This window comes from Oncorhynchus tshawytscha, linkage group LG01, assembly GCF_018296145.1.
Source record: "Oncorhynchus tshawytscha isolate Ot180627B linkage group LG01, Otsh_v2.0, whole genome shotgun sequence".
NCBI classification, from domain to species: Eukaryota; Metazoa; Chordata; class Actinopteri; order Salmoniformes; family Salmonidae; genus Oncorhynchus; species Oncorhynchus tshawytscha.
Genome location: NC_056429.1, coordinates 29,784,439 through 29,809,183, shown reverse-complemented (window position 1 = coordinate 29,809,183; position 24,745 = coordinate 29,784,439). Strand labels below are relative to the sequence as shown.

The 24,745-nt window shown below is 43.6% G+C and overlaps 1 protein-coding gene across 3 annotated transcripts in view; it reads left to right on the top strand.

Annotated features, from left to right (window-relative positions):
* The window catches only part of LOC112249076 (sec1 family domain-containing protein 2-like), an 84,871-nt gene that overhangs the window by 18,503 nt on the left and 41,623 nt on the right, over window positions 1-24,745 (top strand). For all 3 annotated transcript variants that reach the window (XR_002953311.1, XM_024418718.1, XM_042320257.1), the window contains 2 exons: window positions 5,457-5,584; window positions 24,196-24,372. Coding sequence is in view for 2 of the 3 variants with exons in the window: in XM_024418718.1 (XP_024274486.1) it covers window positions 5,479-5,584; window positions 24,196-24,372 (283 nt within the window). In the remaining variant the exon portion in view is untranslated. The remainder of the gene's footprint in view (window positions 1-5,456; window positions 5,585-24,195; window positions 24,373-24,745) is intronic.

The window sequence follows — 24,745 nt, the reverse complement described above, 5'->3', positions numbered from 1 at the left end:
TCTGGGTTTCCTATAGTGACATCTTTGCTACTTCTGAGCCTGTCAAAACTATATTGTTCAGCTCCATCACACACACCCAGCAAGGCTTATTTTCCTAAGGGTGTGTTATTATTCTTGTATGAGTTGTGGATTTATTTGAGCAGCAAGCTATATGAGGAGGAGAAGCCGAAGCAATGTTGACCACTGGATTGTAGTGAGAAAGAGTCTCTGGGGGGGGTCTTCCTGTTGTCCCTACAGGCCTGATTTTTAACCCTGCTCCACATCTGATCCCCTAAAACTCATAGAGCTGGGTCAGGGCCAGCTATAGGGAGCTCACTAATCCAGTTTGGGGCTGGCTAATAATTAGCATGCAACATAACACGACTACAGAGGAGAGTCTCATAGGTATGTTGAAGTCGATGATTGGCGTGTATCTCCTACCACGTGTGCTGGAGGGCCCAGACATCTTTTTTTTATTTAACCTTTATTTAACTAGGCATGTCAGTTTTAAGAACAAATTCTTATTTGCAATGACGGCCTACCCCGGCCAAACCCTAACCCGGACAACGCTGGTCCAATTGTGCTCCACCCTATTGGACTCCAAATCTTACCTGCGCTTCATTTCCTATCTTAAGAATGAGAGACGAGGAGTATCGCCTTCTCCCAGTGATATAGAGCTGACAGAGGCCAGTCCTGTAACAAGTGGCCAGTGTAGTGGTCAGAAATAGAACAGAGTTGGAGCAGAGCAGAAGGAGGTGGAGGGTTGGTTCTCTCATATGTCACAGGAAGAGGAAGTGCCCCCTCAGAAAACAGCACTATCATGTCCTGAATCTGATAAGGAATTTGGAGGGAAACACCTGTCCCAGCTTGTATCGTGATACAGCTGTGAGCTTTCCATCCATTTATTCAATGTCTTCCTCCTCACTTCTTCTCCTCTGCTACCACTGTTGTGTAGAAGACGATTAGGACATCCCATTGTGAGGCCTTGAGTCTCTTGTCATTCTTCCAATAGATTCCTCTAACCAGAACGGAGTTATTTATCAGCTGCTCGGACTGTTCTGTTTTGTTCCCAGCCCTTCTAAGCCAACAATTTATTTTGAAGACTGAAATCATGAAGACCGGTTATAAAAGACGTATCTCTGAAATAATACAAAATATTGTCGTCAATTATTTGAGTTTATAGAGGCTCCAAAAATATATTTTTTAGTGATAAAACACTGATTGGTAGATAATTCTGCATCTGTGCTGTGATTTGTTAGATTAAATCTCAGGGCTGATTTGTTATGAAAGTATATTTCAAAAGACTACTCTTTTCATCACCCTCTAGATGTCTCCTCCCTCTCCTTCCTCCCTGGTGCTAGCCCTTCAAAGAGCCCCTGCTGCCAGCCAGCATTTGAAGTGGAGTAAGCTAACATGACACATGAGGAGGGAGGGACGGAGAGATAAGCAGATTCACTCTACTTGGATTCCTCTTATTGACGTCTCCATCTTCCTCCCTTTGCCTTGTCTCATCATCCCCCTTTTAATATCCATTTGAACCATTCCTCTTCTGCTCTGCCCCCTCTCTCTTTCCCTGTCTCTCTCTCCTCTGGTTCTGTTATCAATCCAGTTTGTGGTCTCTCCTGCCAGGACGGACAAACCAGACCAGAGAGGCCTGATGTCCTGTGGTATTCTGGTGTGTTGACAGGAAATACACAGCGTTCTTCTCTCTGTGTAACACTTCCCCGGTAACGCACACTGGGCACAGAAAGACACACTCCACTCGCTGTGGAATGGTCAAGGTCTGTGGCTGGCTCTTCGCGAGCAAATTAGTTTGTTAGCTTGTTGCTCATCTTTTGGCTGCTAACTGCATCCTCTGGCTGTGTGACTGACAACAGTATCTAATACAACTTCCAATAGCAAAGGCTGTCAATGATTAGATTAGCCAAATGCTACCCTGATAACTTCTGCATCAGCTGCTCTGCTTCTCTTTGAGGCATGTCCTGATTGTATTTCATTCTGTATTTGATGTACTTGGCTAACTGGGGATGCAGAGCTGTTGCCTGACTTTTTGAGTAGTCTCTCTGGTCAAGTGAATCATTTATCCTCTACTCACTACAGACTTTTAGAAGGAGATCCTGTCCTGCTAAGAGGCTGTGCCTTCCTGTCAATGGTTTTATTGCTAGGTTTCTGTATTGTGTTCCTATGTGTGCTGGGTGGAGCCAGAATCTGGTTTTGGGGTCCATTCCATTTGATAGAGACTTTGATTAGGACTAAAGTTATTCTACAAACAGGCCGTGGAAACTGTTGGAAATCTACCTCATTTCTGAACCACTTCAAAAGCATACACCTACCTGTTATATATTAAGTGGGTCTATGTGTCTGAATGCGTGACTACTAGACTTGGACCCAAATGGTCAGACCCATTCTTTACTGCTGCGTCACAAGCTTCCAGGAACCACTCCTCCACCCTCAGACCTATTCACTATTAACTGTTGCCACAAGAAAAGGGCAACCAGTGAAGAACCAACACCATTGGAAATACAACCCATATTTATGTTGATTTATTTTCCCTTTTGTACTTTAACCATTTGCACATCGTTACAGCACTGTATATATACATAATATGACATTTGTAATGTCTTTATTCTTTTGGAACTTCTGTGAGTGTAATGTTTACTGTTCAATTTTATTGTTTATTTCACTTTTGTACATTATCTACTTCACTTGCTTTGGCAATGTTAACATATGTTTCCCATTCCAATAAAGCCCCTTGAATTGAATAGTAAATAGGTTGTGTGTGTGTGTGTGTGTGTGTGTGTGTGTGTGTGTGTGTGTGTTGCGTGCATTGTTTGTGTGTGGATACGTTAACTCATGCCTATCTCTTAATGGCATAACAGTCATTACACATCTGGTGGAATTTAGTTTGGAGACACACACACACATGTAGACACACCCACACATTGTTTATCCATTCAGACTGACTGGGCAAGTCAGCAGGGGTACACAGTCCACAGGAGGGGCAAGAGTGCCCCCTTAAGGTTTAGAATAGCCACTTCTAGCAGAGAGCCACACTGGAGTTCACACACACACACACACACACACACACACGCAGGAGGTCAGACACACGCACTCCATGGCCCCCAGCACCCTGTCCATAGTAGAGCAGTTACTCAACAAGACTGGCTGGTTATGGAGCCTTGTCTCACACCCTGCCAGTAAAAACCTCACCCCCGCCCCCGTCTGACCAAACGGCCTGGGGAAAACACCAGGGGAGTGGGGCAGAGAGGGGGGAGGGGGGGCAAATTACAACCATACCTCCTCAACCCCCCCTCTTTCTACCCCTTTATAAGAACTCTTGTCTTCCTGGAACCAACAAGGAAATACAGGCTTATGTGCTCTCTCTCTCTAACTCTCTATCTCTCCCTCTAACTCTCTCACTCTCTCTAAATCTCTCTCACTCTCTCTATCTCACACACACACTTACACAAACGGTACACATTAGGACCCACACACAAGCATGCATACACACATATGGCCAGGTCACAGCCCTGGCATTTTAATCACGCTAACTATGTGTCCGCTTACGACATGCTTAATCATTACAGCCCCTCCGCCTCAGCACACAGCTAAGCCCATGATGTGTGTCTTCCTGAGGAAAATACTCGATAAATGACACCAATTTCTCGGTCATGCTTTTCAGAAAGTTTGTTGAACGTTTTTAAAATTCTTCCCACCCACATTCATCATCATAGTGACAGTGAAGTAAACCAAACGTTTATCTGGCTGTGGGACTTCTAATATTCCATTATAGCTGTTCTCTTTGTGGAAGAGCAGTGTCTCTGGTTCAGTCGAGCTCTGTTCTCTTGTCTTTGTGTCTCATTTTCTGTGTGAAGATGGCATGCGGCCCAATGTGAGCCCCTCTTTCTCCCCATCCAGCCCCAGTCCAGGCCCAGGCTCGCTCTGGAACCGATTCCATCTGATATTAAACACATGGCAGCAGTTAGACGGAGAGAGAGAGAGATCGAGAGAGGAAAAGGAGTGAGAAAAAAGAGACGAAAAAGAAAAACAGAGTAGATTTTAACATTTGGGATCCGTGTCAGCAAACCTCCCCCCTTCTTTGGTTCTTTCTTTCTCTCTCTTCCTCTCTCCTTCCTCCTTCTATCAGCATATAAAGGATCTAACCTTTCTAACATTGTTGTTTCCTGTCTTTAGTCCTGAGTTAGTCCCCGAACTCCTCCCTCTCTGGTGTTCACATGCTCATCAGAAGTATGCACACGCCCGACTGAAGGTCGCAGACACACTGGGGACAAACCCAACAGAACAGTGCCGAGGCTCTGCCATGGCGTTTGGTGGCCTTTTTATAGAACCAAACACTGACACGTCTCTTAAAGACGGCGAGAGGGAGAAATAGAGAGATGAAATATGACGTTGTTTCCGTTGCAGAGCACCCTGTATAAGACACAGTGTCATGATAGTGAGATGCGTTCGCAACAACCTTTTGGGTTTTTCCGGGGAAACGCTTGAAGCTCACGTTACTGCTTATGGCAGATGATAACAGTTCTTCTTCTTGACCTGGTGGAAATAGAGGGAAAGGTTATGGGGGAGCTACAGATAGCCCCTCGGTCCAGGTTGTGGTTTTGAGAGGTTCTGGGGATGTTGGGAAAGACTGCTCCGGGGAATGTTGACACATCGGCAGCGTTTAGGGATGTTGGGAAAGTTCCTGATGTTCCCGCTAATTTGTGTTTTTTCCTGCGAGTGGTGCAACAGGGGAGTGAACGCCCCCTTAGTACCCAGCATCCAGTGGAGGCTGCTGAGGGGAGGACGGCTCATAATAATGGCTAGAATGGAGTCAATGGAATGGTATCAATGGCTGGAATGGAGTGGTATCAACCACATGGAAACCATTCCAGCCATTTTTATGAGCCTTCCTCCCCTCAGCAGACTCCACTGCCAGGATCCCCAACCTACAGGACAAGCACTCGGTCATATTCATGGTATGCGTGCGTGCATGTGTGTGCGTGTGTGTGTGTGTGTACATAAGAGAGTGAGAGAGTCTTTCAAATCAAATTGTATTTGTCACATGCTTCTTAAACAACCGGTGTAGACTAACAGTGAAATGCTTACTTAAGGGTCACTTTTCTAAAATGCAGAGTTAAAGATACACAATTAAATAGTGGCAGGAGGAATAATTACACAGTGAATAACAATAACAAGTAAAACTAACTTGGCTCTATGCAGGGAGTACCAGTACAGAGTCAATGTTCTGTGTGTGTGTGTGTGTGTGTGTGTGTGTGTGTGTGTGTGTGTGTGTGTGTGTGTGTGTGTGTGTGTAGAGTCCAGTGCAAAAAAGGGTAAATGCAGGTAGTACATATGTATGCGTGTGTCTGTTTACCGGTATTTGTGTTAACCTCTGTGTGGCAATAGACATGTTGAGAGTATTTTTCCAGTAGAAGCTGGGTGACCTTACTGATGTGTGTCTGCCCTCTACCTCTTAGGTCGTCCAAAGCCTGATTGCTAATGGAAACGATGCTGGCCAGTAAGCAGAAGGAGGCTGTGATGGAGGTTCGTAGACAGCTGGTGGAGGCCGCCAGCAAGGAAAACCTGCCAATCAAGATGTGTCTGGGTAAGGAAGGGCCAGGACACATCAACCATTATACACGGACATACAATGACCACACTCACTATATCTAAATGCATGTATATTCTCTTACTTTCTCTCCCAAATCAAGATGCCACAGAATGCACAGACACTGTCTGATCTATGGCTGAATAATTAATAACAGAGGGGAAATGATTGCTGTGAGTAAACACATAATTACGTTATTATAATATATAGTCAAACTCAGAATTTGGAAGGCATGGCATTGAGGGAAAAATGACAATATGTTGATAGAGAGAATGAGTGATAGAGAGAGGGGGGGTGGAGAGTGCAGTGTCCTGCTGTTTCAACAAAGAGACACAGCGCCACCTACAGAGAGCTGTGGTCACTGCGTCTGTGTTTATTTGCCCATGTGGCCACAGAGGGAATCTGAACCACATGTTGGCTTTCTGACACACACACACACACACACACACACACACACACACACACACACCACACACACATACAGCTCTTGAATACCTTTGTTGTTTGTTAACCCTTTAACAGGCAGCTCAACCGGGAAGTTGAGCTAATTTTGACAACCGATTTTCAGTCAAATTGAATATATGAATTTTGTTTGGAATATTTGATCATCTCAACCAATGCAATTTAATAAAATTATTAAGTGGTTTTCATTATCGGACTCCCGTATTTTTGTAAATACACATTCAACGATTAGCAAAACCGAACCTCATTTACCACACATCTTTTATACTAATTGTGTATAAAATGAGAAATAACAAGTTTGTAAAATGTTGTTGACCTTTAGAACATAATTTAAGATTAAAGGATGAATTTTAGACTAATATGTTGTTTTACAATGTTAGATACTCTTGAAAAATATGGTGTACCAGGTGGTTGAGTTTCCCAATAAAGGAATGCCCTTTAGTCAAAGCTAGTGTAGTGATAATGGACAAAGGAGAAATATTATTATCGGACTTCTTGTCTGTGGAAATACAAAACTCCTTTCAAATCCACGTAATTATTTACTGTTCTCTTCAATATGTTTCACAATGTCATTCAGTACATGTCATTTTAATGGTATTCTAAGCAAATAAACTGTAAATGCATTAATTTACACGCATTTGAATATTCTTTTTTTTTTTACACACAATTGTATAATATTTGATTAATATTTGATATCAGTCCTCATTTAACTATCTTCCATTATGGGGCGGCAGGTAGCCTCGTGGTTAGAGCGTTGGGCCAGTAATCGATAGGTTGCTAGATCGAATCCCCGAGCTGACAAGGTAAAAATCTGTCATTCTGCCCCTGAATAAGGCAGAATTCCCCGGGAGGCCGTCATTGTAAATAAGAATGTGTTCTTAACTGACTTGCCTAGTTAAATAAAGGTTCAATAAAAATAAGAAATATATAAGTGAATGACGCATATATAATTTTTTGAATGATTTAAAAAGTCTGCATATTCCAATGCAAAATGTGTTTACTCTAATTGAGCAACTTAACTGGCTGGTTGAGATGTTTGCAATGTATTATTTATCAAAGTGTAATTACTGCAAACAAATTCTTCATTTATGGCCTATACTGAGGCTAAAACATATTTAGCAGATTCTGATATCTTTTTTCTTGTTGTGCCAGTTAAAGGGGTCTGAAGTGGACGGTAAACATACTAGATGTACTACTAGATGTACTCATAACATACACATACTGTACACTCAAACTCCAATTTGATTCATTTACAGTACTGTTCAAAGTTTGGGGTCACTTAGAAATGTCCTTGTTTTCCATGAGAACATACATGAAATGAGTTGCAAAATGAATAGAAAATATAGTCAAGACGTTGACAAGGTTATAAATAATGATTTTTAATTTAAATAATAATTGTGTCCTTCAAACTTTGCTTTCGTCCAAAAAAATCCTAAATTTGTAGCAATTACAGCCTTGCAGACTTTTGGCATTCTAGTTGTCAATTTGTTGAGGTAATCTGAAGAGATTATAACACATGCTTAGTGAAGGACCTTCCACAAATTGGGTTGGCTTGATGGGCACTTCTTACGTACCATACAGTCAAGTTGCTCCCACAACAGCTCAATACGGTTGAGATCTGGTGACTGCTGGCCACTCCATTATAGACATAATACCAGCTGACTGCTTCTTCCCTAAATAGTTATTGCATAGTTTGGAGCTGTGCTTTGGGTCATTGTCCTGTTGTAGGAGGAAATTGGCTCCAATTAAACGCCGTGGTATACACAGGGTATGGCATGGCGTTGCAAAATGGAGTGATAACCTTCCTTCTTCAAGATCCCTTTTACCCTGTAAAAATCTCCCACTTTACCACCACCAAAGCACCCCCAGACCATCACATTGCCTCCACCATGCTTGACAGATGGCGTCAAGCACCCCTCTAACATCTTTTCATTTTTTCTGCGTCTCACGAATGTTGTTCTTTGTGATCCGAACACCTCAAACTTAGATTCGTCTGTCCATAATACTTTTTCCCAATCTTCCTCTGGCCAGTGTCTGTGTTCTTTTGCCCATCTTAATCTTTTATTTTTATTGGCCAGTCTGAGATATGGCTTTTTCTTTGCAACTCGGAGTCGGAGCATCCCGGAGTTGCCTCTTCACTGTTGACGTTGAGACTGATGTTTTGCGGATACTATTTAATGAAGCTGCCAGTTGAGGACTTGTGAGGCATCTGTTTCTCAAACTAGACACACTAATGTACTGGTCCTCTTGCTCAGTTGTGCACCGGGGCCTCCCACTCCTCTTTCTATTTTGGTTCAAGCCAGTTTGCGCTGTTCTGTGGAGGGAGTAGTACACAGCGTTATACGAGATCTTCAGTTTCTTGGAAATTCTCGCATGGAATAGCCTTCATTTCTCAGAAGCAACAATAGACTGACACGTTTCAGGAGAAAGTTATTTGATTCCGGCCATTATGAGCCTGTAATCGAACCCACAAATGCTGATGCTCCAGATACTCAACTAGTCTGAAGAAGGCCAGTTTTACTTATTTTTTAATCAGAACCACAGTTTTCAGCTGTGCTAACATAATTGCAAAAGGGTTTTCTAATGATCAATTAGCCATTTAAAATTAGAAACTTGGATTAGCTAACACAACGTGCCTTTGGAACACAGGATTGATGGTTGCTGATATTGGGCCTTTGTACGTCTATGTAGATATTCCATAAAAAATCTGCCGTTTCCAGCTACAATATTCATTTACAATATTAACAATGTCTACACTGTATTTCGGATCAATTTGATGTCATTTTAATGGACAAAAAAATGTGCTTTTCTTTCAAAAACATGGACATTTCTAAGTGACCCCAAACTTTTGAAAGGTAGTGTAGGAGGTGCATGCATGAATTGTATGTAGTATGCTATGTACACACACACACTGGGCTGATACAGAATGTATATTGGCATGTGGCAGGTCTGTTTGCAGCAGTAATAGAGGGGCTCTGTGGTCCTGCTGCTGCTGTAATAACAGAGGTAAGCAGGCTCACTTAACAAGCAGGTTGGAATATATGACAGGGGGTCCCACACACACACATGCAGTATGCTGCCGCCATGGTGGTTTCCTTTTACACATCTGTGTCTGAGAGCAGCATCGTCGTATCCTTCTAATTCTGGGTGGCTTGCTCTCTTATGGGTTCATTTAGAAAAACACCTCAGAGGGAGAGGGTAGTAAAGAGGGAGAAAGAGAGATTTATACGAGCGGGAGAGGGGAAATAGAGAGAGAGGGAGATAGGGAGAGATATGTTGGTATAGCAGTAAGCTGTTGCTCCCCTCTGACAGCCTGTTGACTTAGCCTGTGTCCAGGCAAGAGGGAAGTGCCAAAGCCTTGACAAACTGGATCTTTATACCTCCCTGGCAGAGGACCAAACCTCCACTCCCCTCCTACCCCTCACAGTGTCCGTCCTGCCCCCACACTGTTCCCATCATGCCCACCAGCACTGTGGGACGCCACATTCTAGCCCTGGTCTAATGCCTATGTGGTCACATGACAAGGGAGAAAACAGAGCTGTAAGTTAGGCAGATTTCACACTGACTGCTCATTCACACATACTGTAGTAGTATCCATCCAGACGCTCGCCAGGGCTGTAGCTACATATGAGGACCGAGCTCCAGAACCACCTGAGGTGAATGAAGCAACAGCAACCAATGTGATAATGGCTGGGGTCATTTTTGCTTGTTTCTGCTGTTCTCCTAATGCAGTGTCTTCAGAAAGTATTCACACACCTTTTTTGACATTTTGTTTTGTTACAGCCTGAATTAAACGTTTTAAAAAATGTTGTCACTGCCCGAACACAATACCCCATAATTATGGGGAATTATGTTTTTCTAAATGTTTACAAATTAATAAAAAATGTAACGCTGAAATTTCTTCAGTCAATAAGTATTCAGCCCCTTTGTTATGGCTAGCCTAAATAACTTCAGGAGTAAAAATGTGCTTAACAAGTCACATTAACAAGTTTCATGGACTCATAAGTGTACTTACTGTACCCCACATAAACAATTATCTGTAAGGTCCCTCAGTCCTGCAGTAAATTTCAACCACAAAGACCAGAGATGTTTTCCAATGCCTCGCATAGAAGGGCACCTATTGGTAGATGCGTTTAAAAAAAACTGACCTTGAATATCCCTTAGAGCATGGTGAAGTTATTATTTACACTTTAGATGGCGTATCAATACAGCCAGTCACTACAAATATACAGGTGTCCTTCCTAACTCAAGTTGCTGGAAAGGAAGGAAACCAATTAGGGATTTCACCATGGTGACTTTAAAATAGTTAGAGTTTAATGGCTGTGATAGGAGAAAACTGAGGATGGATCAACAACATCGTAGTTACTCCCAAATACATACATGTTTTTTCTTCTCATTTTGTCTGTCATAGTTGAAGTGTACCTATGATGAAAATTACAGGGCTCTCTCATCTTTTTAAGTGGGAGAACTTGCACAATTGGTGGCTGACTAAATACTTTTTGCCCCACTCAAATCAAATCAAATGTATTTATATAGCCCTTTGTACATCCGCTGATATCTCAAAGTGCTGTACAGAAACTCAGCCTAAAACCCCAAACAGCAAGCAATGCAGGTGTAGAAGTACGGTGGCTAGGAAAAACTCCCTAGAAAGGCCAAAACCTAGGAAGAAACCTAGAGAGGAACCAGGCTATGTGGGGTGGCCAGTCCTCTTCTGGCTGTGTCGGGTGGAGATTATAACAGAATATGGCCAAGATGTTCAAATGTTCATAAATGACCAGCATGGTCGAATAATAATAAGGCAGAACAGTTGAAACTGGAGCAGCAGCACGGCCAGGTGGATTGGGGACAGCAAGGAGTCATCATGTCAGGTAGTCCTGGGGCATGGTCCTAGGGCTCAGGTCCTCCGAGAGAGAGAAAGAAAGAGAGAAGGAGAGAATTAGAGAACGCACACTTAGATTCACACAGGACACCGAATAGGACAGGAGAAGTACTCCAGATATAACAAACTGACCCCAGCCCCCCGACACATAAACTACTGCAGCATAAATACTGGAGGCTGAGACAGGAGGGGTCAGGGGACACTGTGGGCCCATCCGAGGACACCCCCGGACAGGGCCAAACAGGAAGGATATAACCCCACCCACTTTGCCAAAGCACAGCCCCCACACCACTAGAGGGATATCTTCAACCACCAACTTACCATCCTGAGACAAGGCTGAGTATAGCCCACAAAGATCTCCGCCATGGCACAACCCAAGGGGACAGGATGACCACATCAGTGAATCAACCCACTCAGGTGACGCACCCCTTCCAGGGACGGCATGAGAGAGCCCCAGTAAGCCAGTGACTCAGCCCCTGTAATAGGGTTAGAGGCAGAGAATCCCAGTGGAAAGAGGGGAACCGGCCAGGCAGAGACAGCAAGGGCGGTTCATTGCTCCAGAGCCTTTCCGTTCACCTTCCCACTCCTGGGCCAGACTACACTCAATCATATGACCCACTGAAGAGATGAGTCTTCAGTAAAGACTTAAAGGTTGAGACCGAGTTTGCGTCTCTGACATGGGTAGGCAGACCGTTCCATAAAAATGGAGCTCTATAGGAGAAAGCCCTGCCTCCAGCTGTTTGCTTAGAAATTCTAGGGACAATTAGGAGGCCTGCGTCTTGTGACCGTAGCGTACGTGTAGGTATGTACGGCAGGACCAAATCAGAGATATGGGTAGGAGCAAGCCCATGTAATGCTTTGTAGGTTAGCAGTAAAATCTTGAAATCAGCCCTTGCTTTGACAGGAAGCCAGTGTAGGGAGGCTAGCACTGGAGTAATATGATCAAATTTTTTGATTCTAGTCAGGATTCTAGCAGCCGTATTTAGCACTAACTGAAGTTTATTTAGTGCTTTATCCGGGTAGCCGGAAAGTAGAGCATTGCAGTAGTCTAACCTAGAAGTGACAAAAGCATGGATTAATTTTTCTGCATCATTTTTGGACAGAAAGTTTCAGATTTTTGCAATGTTACGTAGATGGAAAAAAGCTGTCCTTGAAATGGTCTTGACATGTTCTTCAAAAGAGAGATCAGGGTCCAGAGTAACACCGAGGTCCTTCACAGTTTTATTTGAGACGACTGTACAACCATTAAGATTAATTGTCAGATTCAACAGAAGATCTCTTTGTTTCTTGGGACCTAGAACAAGCATCTCTGTTTTGTCCGAGTTTAAAAGTAGAAAGTTTGCAGCCATCCACTTCCTTATGTCTGAAACACATGCTTCTAGCAAGGGCAATTTTGGGGCTTCACCATGTTTCATTGAAATACAGCTGTGTACAGCTGTGTGTCATCCGCATAGCAGTGAAAGTTAACATTATGTTTTCGAATAACATCCCCAAGAGGTAAAATATATAGTGAAAACAATAGTGGTCCTAAAACAGAACCTTGAGGAACACCGAAATGTACAGTTGATTTGTCAGAGGACAAACCATTCACAGAGACAAACTGATATCTTTCCGACAGATAAGATCTAAACCAGGCCAGAACTTGTCCGTGTAGACCAATTTGGGTTTCCAGTCTCTCCAAAAGAATGTGGTGATCGACGGTATCAAAAGCAGCACTAAGGTCTAGGAGCACGAGGACAGATGCAGAGCCTCGGTCCGATGCCATTAAAATGTCATTTACCACCTTCACAAGTGCCGTCTCAGTGCTATGATGGGGTCTAAAACCAGACTGAAGCATTTCGTATACATTGTTTGTCTTCAGGAAGGCAGTGAGTTGCTGCGCAACAGCCTTTTCTAAAAATATTGAGAGGAATGGAAGATTCGATATAGGCCGATAGTTTTTTATATTTTCTGGGTCAAGGTTTGGCTTTTTCAAGAGAGGCTTTATTACTGCCACTTTTAGTGAGTTTGGTACACATCCGGTGGATAGAGAGCCGTTTATTATGTTCAACATAGGAGGGCCAAGCACAGGAAGCAGCTCTTTCAGTAGTTTAGTTGGAATAGGGTCCAGTATGCAGCTTGAAGGTTTAGAGGCCATGATTATTTTCATCATTGTGTCAAGAGATATAGTACTAAAACATTTGAGCGTCTCTCTTGATCCTAGGTCCTGGCAGAGTTGTTCAGACTCAGGACAACTGAGCTTTGAAGGAATACGCAGATTTAAAGAGGAGTCCGTAATTTGCTTTCTAATAATCATAATCTTTTCCTCAAAGAAGTTCATGAATTTATCACTGCTAAAGTGAAAGTCATCCTCTCTTGGGGAATGCTGCTTTTTAGTTAGCTTTGCGACAGTATCAAAAAGGAATTTCGGATTGTTATTATTTTCCTCAATTAAGTTAGAAAAATAGGATGATCGAGCAGCAGTAAGGGCTCTTCGGTACTGTCTTTCCAAGCTAGTCGGAAGACTTCCAGTTTGGTGTGGCGCCATTTCCGTTCCAATTTTCTGGAAGCTTGCTTCAGAGCTCGGGTATTTTCTGTGTACCAGGGAGCTAGTTTCTTATGAGAAATGTTTTTAGTTTTTAGGGGTGCAACTGCATCTAGGGTATTGCGCAAGGTTAAATTGAGTTCCTCAGTTAGGTGGTTAACTGATTTTTGGCGTCCTTGGGTAGACAGAGGGAATCTGGAAGGACATCAAGGAATCTTTGTGTTGTTTGTGAATTTATAGCACGACTTTTGATGTTCCTTGGTTGGGGTCTGAGCAGATTATTTGTTGCAATTGCAAACGTAATAAAATGGTGGTCCGATAGTCCTGGATTTTGAGGAAAAACTTTAAGATCTACAACATTTATTCCATGGGACAAAACTAGGTCCAGCGTATGACTGTGACAGTGAGTGGGTCCAGAGACATATTGGACAAAACCCACTGAGTCGATGATGGCTCCGAAAGCCTTTTGGAGTGGGTCTGTGGACTTTTCCATGTGAATATTAAAGTCACCAAAGATTAGAATATTATCTGCTATGACTACAAGGTCCGATAGGAATTCAGGGAACTCAGTGAGGAACGCTGTATATGGCCCAGGAGGCCTGTAAACAGTAGCTATAAAAAGTGATTGAGTAGGCTGCATAGATTTCATGACTAGAAGCTCAAAAGACGAAAACGTCATTTTTTTTTTGTAAATTGAAATTTGCTATCGTAAATGTTAGCAACACCTCTGCCTTTGCGGGATGCACGGGGATATGGTCACTAGTGTAGCCAGGAGGTGAGGCCTCATTTAACACAGTAAATTCATCAGGCTTAAGCCATGTTTCAGTCAGGCCAATCACATCAAGATTATGATCAGTGATTAGTTCATTGACTATAATTGCCTTTGAAGTAAGGGATCTAACATTAAGTAGCCCTATTTTGAGATGTGAGGTATCATGATCTCTTTCAATAATGACAGGAATGGAGGTGGTCTTTATCCTAGTGAGATTGCTAAGGCGAACACCGCCATGTTTAGTTTTGCCCAACCTTGGTCGAGGCACAGACACAGTCTCAATGGTGATAGCTGAGCTGACTACACTGACTGTGCTAGTGGCAGACTCCACTATGCTGGCAGGCTGGCTAACAGCCTGCTGCCTGGCCTGCACCCTATTTCATTGTGGAGCTAGAGGAGTTAGAGCCCTGTCTATGTTGGTAGATAAGATGAGAGCACCCCTCCAGCTAGGATGGAGTCCGTCACTCCTCAGCAGGTCAGGCTGTATATGTATGTATATCTCTCTCTCTCTCTCTATATATATATATATATGTATGTATGTGTATGTGTATGTATGTGTATGTGTATGTATGTGTATATATGTGTATATATATATATATATGTGTGTGTATATATATATATATATATATATGTGTGTGTATATATATATATATGTGTGTGTGTGTGTGTATACAGTATATCACAAAAGTGAGTACACCCCTCACATTTTTGTAAATATTTGAGTATATCTTTTCATGTGACAACACTGAAGATATGACACTTTGCTACAATGTAAAGCAGTGAGTGTACAGCTTGTAAATTTGCTCTCCCCTCAAAATAACTCGACACACAGCGATTAATGTCTAAATGTCCAAATTGGGCCCAATTAGCCATTTTCCTTCCCCGGTGTCATGTGACTTGTTAGTGTTACAAGGTTTCAGGTGTGAATGGGGAGCAGGTGTGTTAAATTTGGTGTCATCGCTCTCATACTGACTGGTCACTGGAAGTTCAACATGGCACCTCATGGCAAAGAACTCTGCAAAAAATAATTGTTGCTCTACATAAAGATGGCCTGGGCTATAAGAAGATTGCCAAGACCCTGAAACTGAGCTGCAGCACGGTGGCCAAGACCATACAGCGGTTTAACTGGACAGGTTCCACTCAGAACAACCTTAATGCAAATTAATGACTTAAAAATCATACAATATGATTTTCTGGATTTTTGTTTTATAAAAATTATATGCTTTGTAAGTAGGAAACACTGCCAATTTTGCAGGTTATCAAATACTTATTCTCCCCACTGTATATATATGTATGAATACTTTTTGAAGGCACTGTAGCATTTGAGAGTTTTTAAATAGTATAGAAATGCAGTATTACTGATGGGTATGATGGGTACCTGCCCAGGGGCCACGACCTCCAGGGGGTCCCCATTTGATTTTGTTAGTAACTCTCACTCAGATATCATATTAATAAAAATTGGCATGGCATAAGTCGTGTGTTCATGTGTCAGTCTGAGGGTGTTCAGTGTTGTTTTTTGGGTGTTTTAACCCTGAGTTATTTTGACAGTGTTGGTTTGTGTGTGTGTGTGTGTGTGTGTGTGTGTGTGTTGCAGTAGAAGAGAAAAGTGTTGACAGGACCTGTGCTGGCTCTGTAGCATATGGCCTAATTCCCCCAGTGTATTGTGGAATTTTTCACTTTGCAGAAATAGTTGACTATGGCAGATACTCGATTGTACACGTACACACACTCGCACATTTGCAGCCAAACCAATGCATCAAACCACTATGTCCTGCTTCCCCAGCCAACAGGATCAGAACCACGTCAGAAGAATCACAACGCACACCTCGCACATTAGTAACAGGAGAAAAAGGACTAGGCTACACATATATTCTGAACATAAGACATGCTGTATGCAGCTACATAATCTCTCTCTTGCTGCTTTACTCATTTATACACACACACACACACACACACACAGGTGCGGCGATGTGACTGAGTGGAGTGTGTTGTGTGTGCTGTACTCTACTGTACAGTCTGGGAGCAGGCCCAGTGATATGTCCATAAATAAAAGCCCCTGCTCCTTCCTCTGCTCCAGGCAGCACCGTGAGTTACGAGCCTGGACTGTGAGTGAGGCAAACCACTGGAAAGCTTCATGTTCAAACAGCCAGAACTTCTAAGCCCCTGAGTCACCCACACACTCCACCAAAAATGCAAGTCATCCTTCTGGTTCAGTTTCAGGGTTAATAATGTTTGGCCCTTGGCCTTGTAGCATTGTTCAGGGGTTGACTCATGGTTGATCCTCAAACTCATTGTGTGCCTCTCTCATTTGCTATTTTTTTCACTGGCTTGTACTTCCTCTCACACTGTGTCTCCACCCCCAGGTTAGATTATGGTTGTCCCTCAGTATCTTGCGCTCCCAGGCCTATTCTAGGGCTAAATTATGTTTGGCCCTGGCTGTGGTTCTCCTCCCCGCTTCTGGGCTGAGTTATGGTTGGCACATCAGGCTAAATGATGTTTGAGTATGCTGCCAGGCTTTACTGCCACGGTTCGGTGCTGTTCACAATATGGCTTTTCACTGTCTGGATATTCCTGGACCCGGGTCCATTCCTCCATTCTGTTTTAATGTTGGAAAGGTAACCTGATTCGCTTTTGTACCACATATCTTCCATTCTGCCCGTTGGTGCCACACAGAGAGCACAGCACGTAGGTTGATTTAGGAAGGTGAGGAGACCACATTACCCAGCAGGCTGAGTTTCAACCGTCTTTAGTGCTGTCAACTTTACTCAGCACCAGACTAGGATGCTTTCTGGGAATAGGAGTCCTTTGTTAGGTTAACGCTGCCATTCTAACCGGTCTTGCCGAAAACTGAACACATTTTATCATCCAAAAGGTCATTACCCCTCAGTCCTGAGACCCAAGCAAAAATGACCTTTTCATTTGTCTGACATTCATTTATCTGCATGTCCATCCCCTATATTTAGCCTCACAGTGGAGTGTGAGGCCATTTTCTTTTTAAGACAACCAGGGCTACAAGTAGAACACAAAACAATTTGATATAAACAGTTGCATTCATGAGTTTTATTGACAATCATAATTTTTTTTTTTTCACCTTTATTTAACGAGGTAGGCAAGTTGAGAACAAGTTCTCATTTACAATTGCCAAAGTCGAGGATAAAAAATGTAAGGTCCCACAAAGCAAAAATCTGATAAAACTGAACTCGTATTAAGTTCAGAAATAGTTTCATGAATATCCAACTAGCCAGTGACAACTGTGTAGAGTTTGGAGATTGTGACAGCAGCTATGTGAGCTTATTAGAGTCAATCAATCAATCACATTTATTTATCAAGCCAGCATCAGCAGATGTCACAAAGTGCTATACAGAAACCCAGCCTAAAATCACAAACAGCAAACAATGCAGATGTAGCAGCACAGTAGCTTGGAAAAACTCCCTAGAAAGGCAGGAGCCTAGGAAGAAACCTAGAGAGGAACATGGCTCTCAGGGGTGGCCAGTCCTCTTCTGGCTGTGCCGGGTGGAGATTATAACAGTACATGGCCATTAAGGCCCGATTATATTTCAAGATGTTCAAACGTTCATAGTTGACCAGCAGGATTGTAGAGGGTGCAACGGGTCAGTACCTCAGGAGTAAATGTCAGTTGCCATTTCATAGCTGAGCATTCAGAGGTCGAGACAGCAGGTGCGGTAGAGAGAGAGAGAGAGTCAAAAGCAACAGGTACCGCGACAAGGTAGCACGTCCGATGAACAGGTCAGGGTTCCATAGCCACAGGCAGAACAGTTGAAACCATCGGGCCAGGTAGTCATGGTCCTAGGGCTCAGGTCCTCCGGGAGGGGAGGGCGAGAGAGAGAATTAGAGGGAGCATACTTAAATTCACACAGGACAACAGATAAGACAGGAGAATTATACCAGGCATAACAGACTGACCCTAGCCCCCCGGCACATAGACTATTGAAGCATAGATACTGGAGACTGAGACATGGGTGGGTCGGGGGACACTGCGGCCTCGTCGGACGATACCCCCGGACAGTCCAACCAGGATATAACCCCACCCACTTCGCCAAAGCACCGCCCCCACACCACTAATGTGATATCAACAGACCAGCAACTTACTACCCTGAGACTATGCTGATTATAGCCCCCGATGATCTTCTCCATCGTACGAGCCCAGGGGGCGCAAAACCATTACAGTATTATAGTTACTACTGTATGTCCTGGGATTTCCTATGATATTATATGTAGAAGAACCCCTTACAACTCTTGTGTAGCTTGTGGGCATCATATAGCAAAACATTACATGTTTGTGAGAGTCTCAGCTTTTCATGGATGGCTTTTAATAATGTGTAGCTCAAACTCTTCAGACATTTTTGTAAAAAAAAAAAGACCTGGTCCGGGCCCCTTCGGGATCCGCCCTTGTCACACAAACACCACTCTAGCTCAGCCCCTGTTAATCACACAGACTAAGGGTTGGTATCTACGGATTTAGAAGAAGCACCCAGAAGTAGGTAGCTCAGACACACTATGTTCAAAATGGGTTAGATGTTACATCTTATGGTGGAACTCATTGGTGTAATATCAACAAAGTCAAGTTGTTACATCTGTACTTGACATGACTCCATTCATTTATATTTTACATTCTGGAAAGTTGTCTCATTTTTCATCCCTCCTGTCTGTTTCTCCTCCAGTCATGTTTTTGGCTGCACTAAAGAAAACATTGGCCATGTAGTCCAACAGGAAATACTCCCTCATCTGTTCATGGCTCTGAATTTCAACATGAAGAATTGGGCTTTATGAGGAGTTCATGTGTACCCCTCTCCTCTCGCCGCTAGCCCCGGGGTCGCCCCCCCCCCCTTATTCCTCCTGTGTCTCTGTGGATCCTCCGTGGAGGAGAGGAGGGTCTTGGTGGGAGCACTAACCCTGCTTCACTCTGCCAGCTCTGCAAATAATCAGAGACAACCTCTGATTCACATGTGTTAGTCACACTCTGAGACAGCCTTACAGGACCTTATCAGTTGTGCACGCACTCACATTCTCACAGACACACATTCCATCACACACTATGGTGTACATAAACATCGACTCTCACACTTTAACAACACCACTTCAAGTTACAGATGCACACTTGCACAGAGTATGCAGCATACCCAATACATGGTTATGGCTGAGGTTCTCACAGCACATGTCCTCCAAGCTTCTCTCCTCTACCTGTGGAGTCTGGATCTCTGATTCCAACAGTGTTGTTCCCATCAGGATATTAGGAAAAGTGGTTGTCTGTCAATGGGTGGGTGGGTCTGTTAAGTGACTATCATCCATTAGTTCAGCTAACTTTACCTTAACAGGCTGCCACCCCAGGCAGACTAGTATGAGTATTCTAGTGTGTATGCACTGAACCATAGCATACCATGTGATCGTTTGTTTGATCAATTGGTTAATTTAAGGACTATGAATATACAGTGGTTCCTCCTTTTAAAAGTTGCAGCGTACTGCGGCGCAGCTTGCATGGGGCCGCAGAATTCTATGGCACGTTAGTTGTACTAGCATTCCAGTGGTTGGTACGTTGCCAACCACTGGAACCATTAATGCTAGTTAGGGCTAGTTTGACCACCAGAGGGCATCTTTGAGAAGCATTTGATAGCCTTCAATAATGGCTGTACTAGAGAATGCGGACATGTGTTCTTAACATTGTTCTTAACTGATTCCGTATGTGTTATTTCATAGTTGTGATGTCTTCACTATTATTCTACAATGTAGAAAATAGTCAAAATAAAGGAAAAACCCTGCAATGAGTGGGTGTGTCCAAACATTTGACTGGTACTTGCTTAATTAATTTGATTAATAGTATGGTGTTTCTATTCCAAGAAAAATAAAAAAACCTCTGGGTTTCGTTAGGATGGAATGGAAAATATGGCGCTGCACGACGTGACGGTCGGGAGTACAGTACTGGGCTATTTACGGGCAGGGCACGTGGGAGACCGGGGTTCAATTCCCAACGGGGAGGAAGGAGTAGGCTGTCCTTGTACATTTTTTCTTTATTTTATTTCACCTTTATTTAACTAGGTAAGCTAGTTGAGAACAAGTTCTCATTTACAACTGCGACCTGGCCAAGATAAAGCAAAGCAGTGTGACAGAAACAACAATATAGAGTTACACATGGAATAAACAAGCGTACAGTCAATAACACAATAGAAAAAAAGAAAGTCTATTTACAGTGTGTGCAAATGGCATGAGGAGGTAGCCAATAAATAGGCCATAGTAGCAAAGTAATTACAATTTAGCAGATTAATACTGGAGTGATAGATGAGCAGATGATGGTGTGTAAGTAGTGATACTGGTGTGCAAAAGAGCAGCAAAGTAAATAAAAACAATATGGGGATAGGTAGGTTGGGTGGGCTATTTAGAGATGGACTATGTACAGCTGCAGCGATCGGTTAGCTGCTCAGATAGCTGATGTTTAAAGTTAGTGAGGGAAATGTAAGTCTCCAGATAATAATTTGTTCTTAACTGACTTGCCTAGTTAAAGAAATGGTTTCATGCATGTTAACATTAGAAGCCTCTTCCCTAAGTTTGTATTATTCACTGCTTTAGCACACTCCACCAATCCTGATGTCCTAGCCGTGTCTGAATCATGGCTTAGGAAGGCCACCAAAAATCTTTACATTTCCATCCCTAACTATAACATCTTCCGACAAGATAGAACTGCCAAATGGGGCAGAGTTGCAATCTACTGCAGAGATAACCTGCCGAGTTCTGTCATACTATCCAGGTCTGTGCCCAAACAATTCGAGCTTATACTTTTAAAAATCCACCTTTCCAGAAACAAGTCTCTCACCGTTGCTGCTTGTTATAGACCTCCTTCAGCCCCCAGCTGTGACCTGGACACCATATGTGAACTGATTGCCCCCCCATCTATCTTCAGAGTTCTTACTGTTAGGTGACCTAAACTGGGATATGCTTAACACTCTGGGCGTCATACAATCTAAGCTAGATGCCCTCAATCTCACACAAATTATTAAGGAACCTACCATGTACAAACCTAAATCCGTAACCATGGACACACTCTTAGATATCATCCTGACCAACTTGCCCTCTAAATACACCTCTGCTGTCTTCAACCAGGATCTCCGCGATCACTGCCTCATTGCCTGCGTGCGTGATGGGTCCGCGGTCAAATGACTACCCCCTCATCACTGTCAAACGCTCCCTAAAACACTTCAGCGAGCAGGCCTTTCTAATCGACCTGGCCCAGGTATATTGACGGGATATTGACCTCATCCCGTCAGTAGAAGATGCCTGGTAGGCCTCCCGGGTGGTGCAGTAGTCTAGGGCTGTGCCACCAGAGACTCTGGGTTCACGCCCAGGCAACAAATGTAGAACTAAGAACAGATATAGCTTGGTTCACCCCAGACTTGACTGCCCTTGCCCAGCACAAAAACATCCTGTGGCGTTCTGCATTAGCATCGAATAGCCCCCTGTGATTTACAACTTTTCAGGGAAGTCAGGAACCAAAATACTCAGTCTGTTAGGAAAGCAAAGGCGTCCTGTAGCACTAATTCCAAAAAGTTTTGGGACACTGAAAAGTCCATGAAAGTCCATAAGAGCACCTCCTCCCAGCTGCCCACTGCACTGAGGCTAGCAAGCAGTGTCACCACCGATAAATCTACGATAATCGATCATTTCAATAAGCATTTTTCTACGGCGGCCATGCTTTCCACCTGGCTACCCCTACCCCGGCCAACAGCTCAGCACCCCCTGCATCAACTTGCCCAAGCCCCCTACTTCTCCTTCACCCAAATCCAGACAGCTGATGTTCTGAAAGAGCTGCAAAATCTGGATCCCTACAAATCAGCTGGGCTAGACAATCTGGACCCTCTCTTTCTAAAATTATCCACCCAAAATTGTTGTAACCCCTATTACTCTCCTGTTCAACCTCTCTTTTCTATTGTCTGAGATCCCCAAAGATTGGAAAGCTGCCGCGGTCATCCCCCTCTTCCTTCAAAGGAGGAGAAACTCTAGACCCAAACTGTATAGACCAATATCCATCCTGCCCTGCCTTGCTAAAATCTTCGAAAGCCAAGTTAACAAACAGATCACCGACCATTTCGAATCCCACCATACCTTCTCCACTGTTCAATCTGGTTTCCGAGCTGCTCATGGGTGCACCTCAGCCACGCTCAAGGTCCTAAATGATATCATAACCGCCATCGATAAGAGACAATACTGTGCAGCCGTCTTCATCGGCTTTCGACTCTGTCAATCACCGCTTTCTTATCGGCAGACTCAGTAGCCTTGGTTTCTCAAATTACTGTGTCGCCTGGTTCACCAACTACTTCTCAGATAGAGTTCAGTGTGTCAAATCTGAGGGCCTGTTGTCTGGACCTCTGGCAGTCTCTATGGGGGTGCCACAGGGTTAAATTCTCAGGCGACTCTTTTCTCTGTATACTTCAATGATGTCGCTCTTGCTGCTGGTGATTCTCTGATCCACCTCTACGCAGACTACACCATTCTGTATACATCTGGCCCTTCTTAAGACACTGTGTTAACAAACCTCCAAACAAGCTTCAATGCCATACAACACTCCTTCCGTGGCCTCCAACTGCTTTTAAATGCTAGTAAAACTAAATGCATGATCTTCAACTGATTTGTTCCCTGCACCCGCCTTCCCGACTAGCATCACTACTCTGGACAGTTCTGACTTAGAAGATGTGGACAACTACAAATACCTAGGTATCTTGTTAGACTGTAAACTCTCCTTCCAGACTCACATTAAGCATCTCCAATCCATTCTATAAATATAGAATTTGCTTCCTATTTCGCAACAAAGCCTCCTTCACTCATGCTGCCAAACATACCCTCGTAAAACTGACTGTCCTACCGATCCTTGACTTCGGCGATGTCATTTACAGAATAGTCTCCAAAACTCTACTGCGCAAACTGGATGTAGTCTATCACAGTGCCATCCGTTTTGTCACCAAAGCCCCATATACTATCCACCACTGCGACCTGCATGCTCTCGTTGGTTGGCCCTCACTACATATTTGTCGCCAAACACACTGGCTCCAGGTCATATATAAGTCTTTGCTAGGTAAAGCACCGCCTTATCTCAGCTCACTGGTCACCATAGCAACACCCACCCATAGCACGCTCTCCAGCAGGTATATTTCGCTTGTCATCCCCAAAGCCAACACTTAATTTGGCCGCCTTTCCTTCCAGTTCTCTGCTGCCAAAAATCACTGAAGCTGGAGTCTTATATCTCCCTCTCTAACTTTAAGTACTGCTGTCAGAGCAGCTTACCGATCACTGTACCTCTACACAGCCAATCTGTAAATAGCACACCCAACTACCTCATCCCCATATTGTTATTTATCCTCTTGCTCTTTTGCATCCCAGTATCTCTACTTGCACATCATCATCTGCACATCTATTACTCCAGTGTTAATGCCAAATTGTAATTATTTCTCCTCTATAGCCAATTTATTGACTTACCTCCCTACCCTTCTATATTTGCACACACTGTACATAGATTTTTCTCTTGTGTTATTGACTGTACGTTCGTTTATGTGTAACTCTGTGTTGTTGTATGTGTCGCACTGCTTTGCTTTATCTTGGCCAGGTCGCAGTTGTAAATGAGAACTTGTTCTCAACTGGCCTACCTGGTTAAATAAAGGTGAAATTAAAAATAAAATAGTAAGTAATACTGAAGTCGTGCACAATTATCAGTTTCTTTTTAGGTTCATGTCGCCAATTCATTGTCAGTTAGAGACACAGTAGGACCCAAAAGCATAATCAGTGCTCTAACTCCCCCTTGCGCTGGTCTGGAGCAATGAAGTGGTGTAGCAAGGTACCGTACTAAACCACAAATTACCTCTGAATCCCGCGGCATAAGCTCGCAATTGTTAAAGGAGGAACCACTGTATAAATAGGAAATTCATATAATTTCCTCATGTCTGATGTCTATGTTCTTGTCCCCCTTTCAGGCCGTGTAACCCCGGAGCAGCTGTGTTCCTACGTGCAGCTGTTTAAAAGTAGCTGGGGGGGCTCTAGAGAGTCACTGTGGGGTGCTCCAGCTGGGCCTGGCCACCGCCCAGACCCTCCGCCACCCCACCCTGCCACGCTGGGACACCTGCCTGGCTTTCGAGAGACTGCTGCTGCAGGTACTGCATGTACACTATACACACCGATCCCGATCACACCCAATTAGGCCTAACTTTTTACGGGTATAAGGCCCTTTCGGCAAATCTGACCATGACTCCTTCTTGCTTCTCCCTGCCAACAAACAAAAACTCGAGGGAAGTTCTGGTGGTAAGTTCTGTAAAGTATTGGTCAGACCAATCAGAATTCATGCTCCAAGACTGTTTTGATCATGTGGACTGGAATATGTCCTGATCGCATCTGAAGATGGCATCAATGAATTTGCAGACTCAGTCACCTGGTTCATAAAAAAATGGATGTGATGCTGACACTGTCTTTCAAAACTTAACCAAATCACAATCCGTGGATCGATAGCAGCCTTGTAGAAAAACTGAG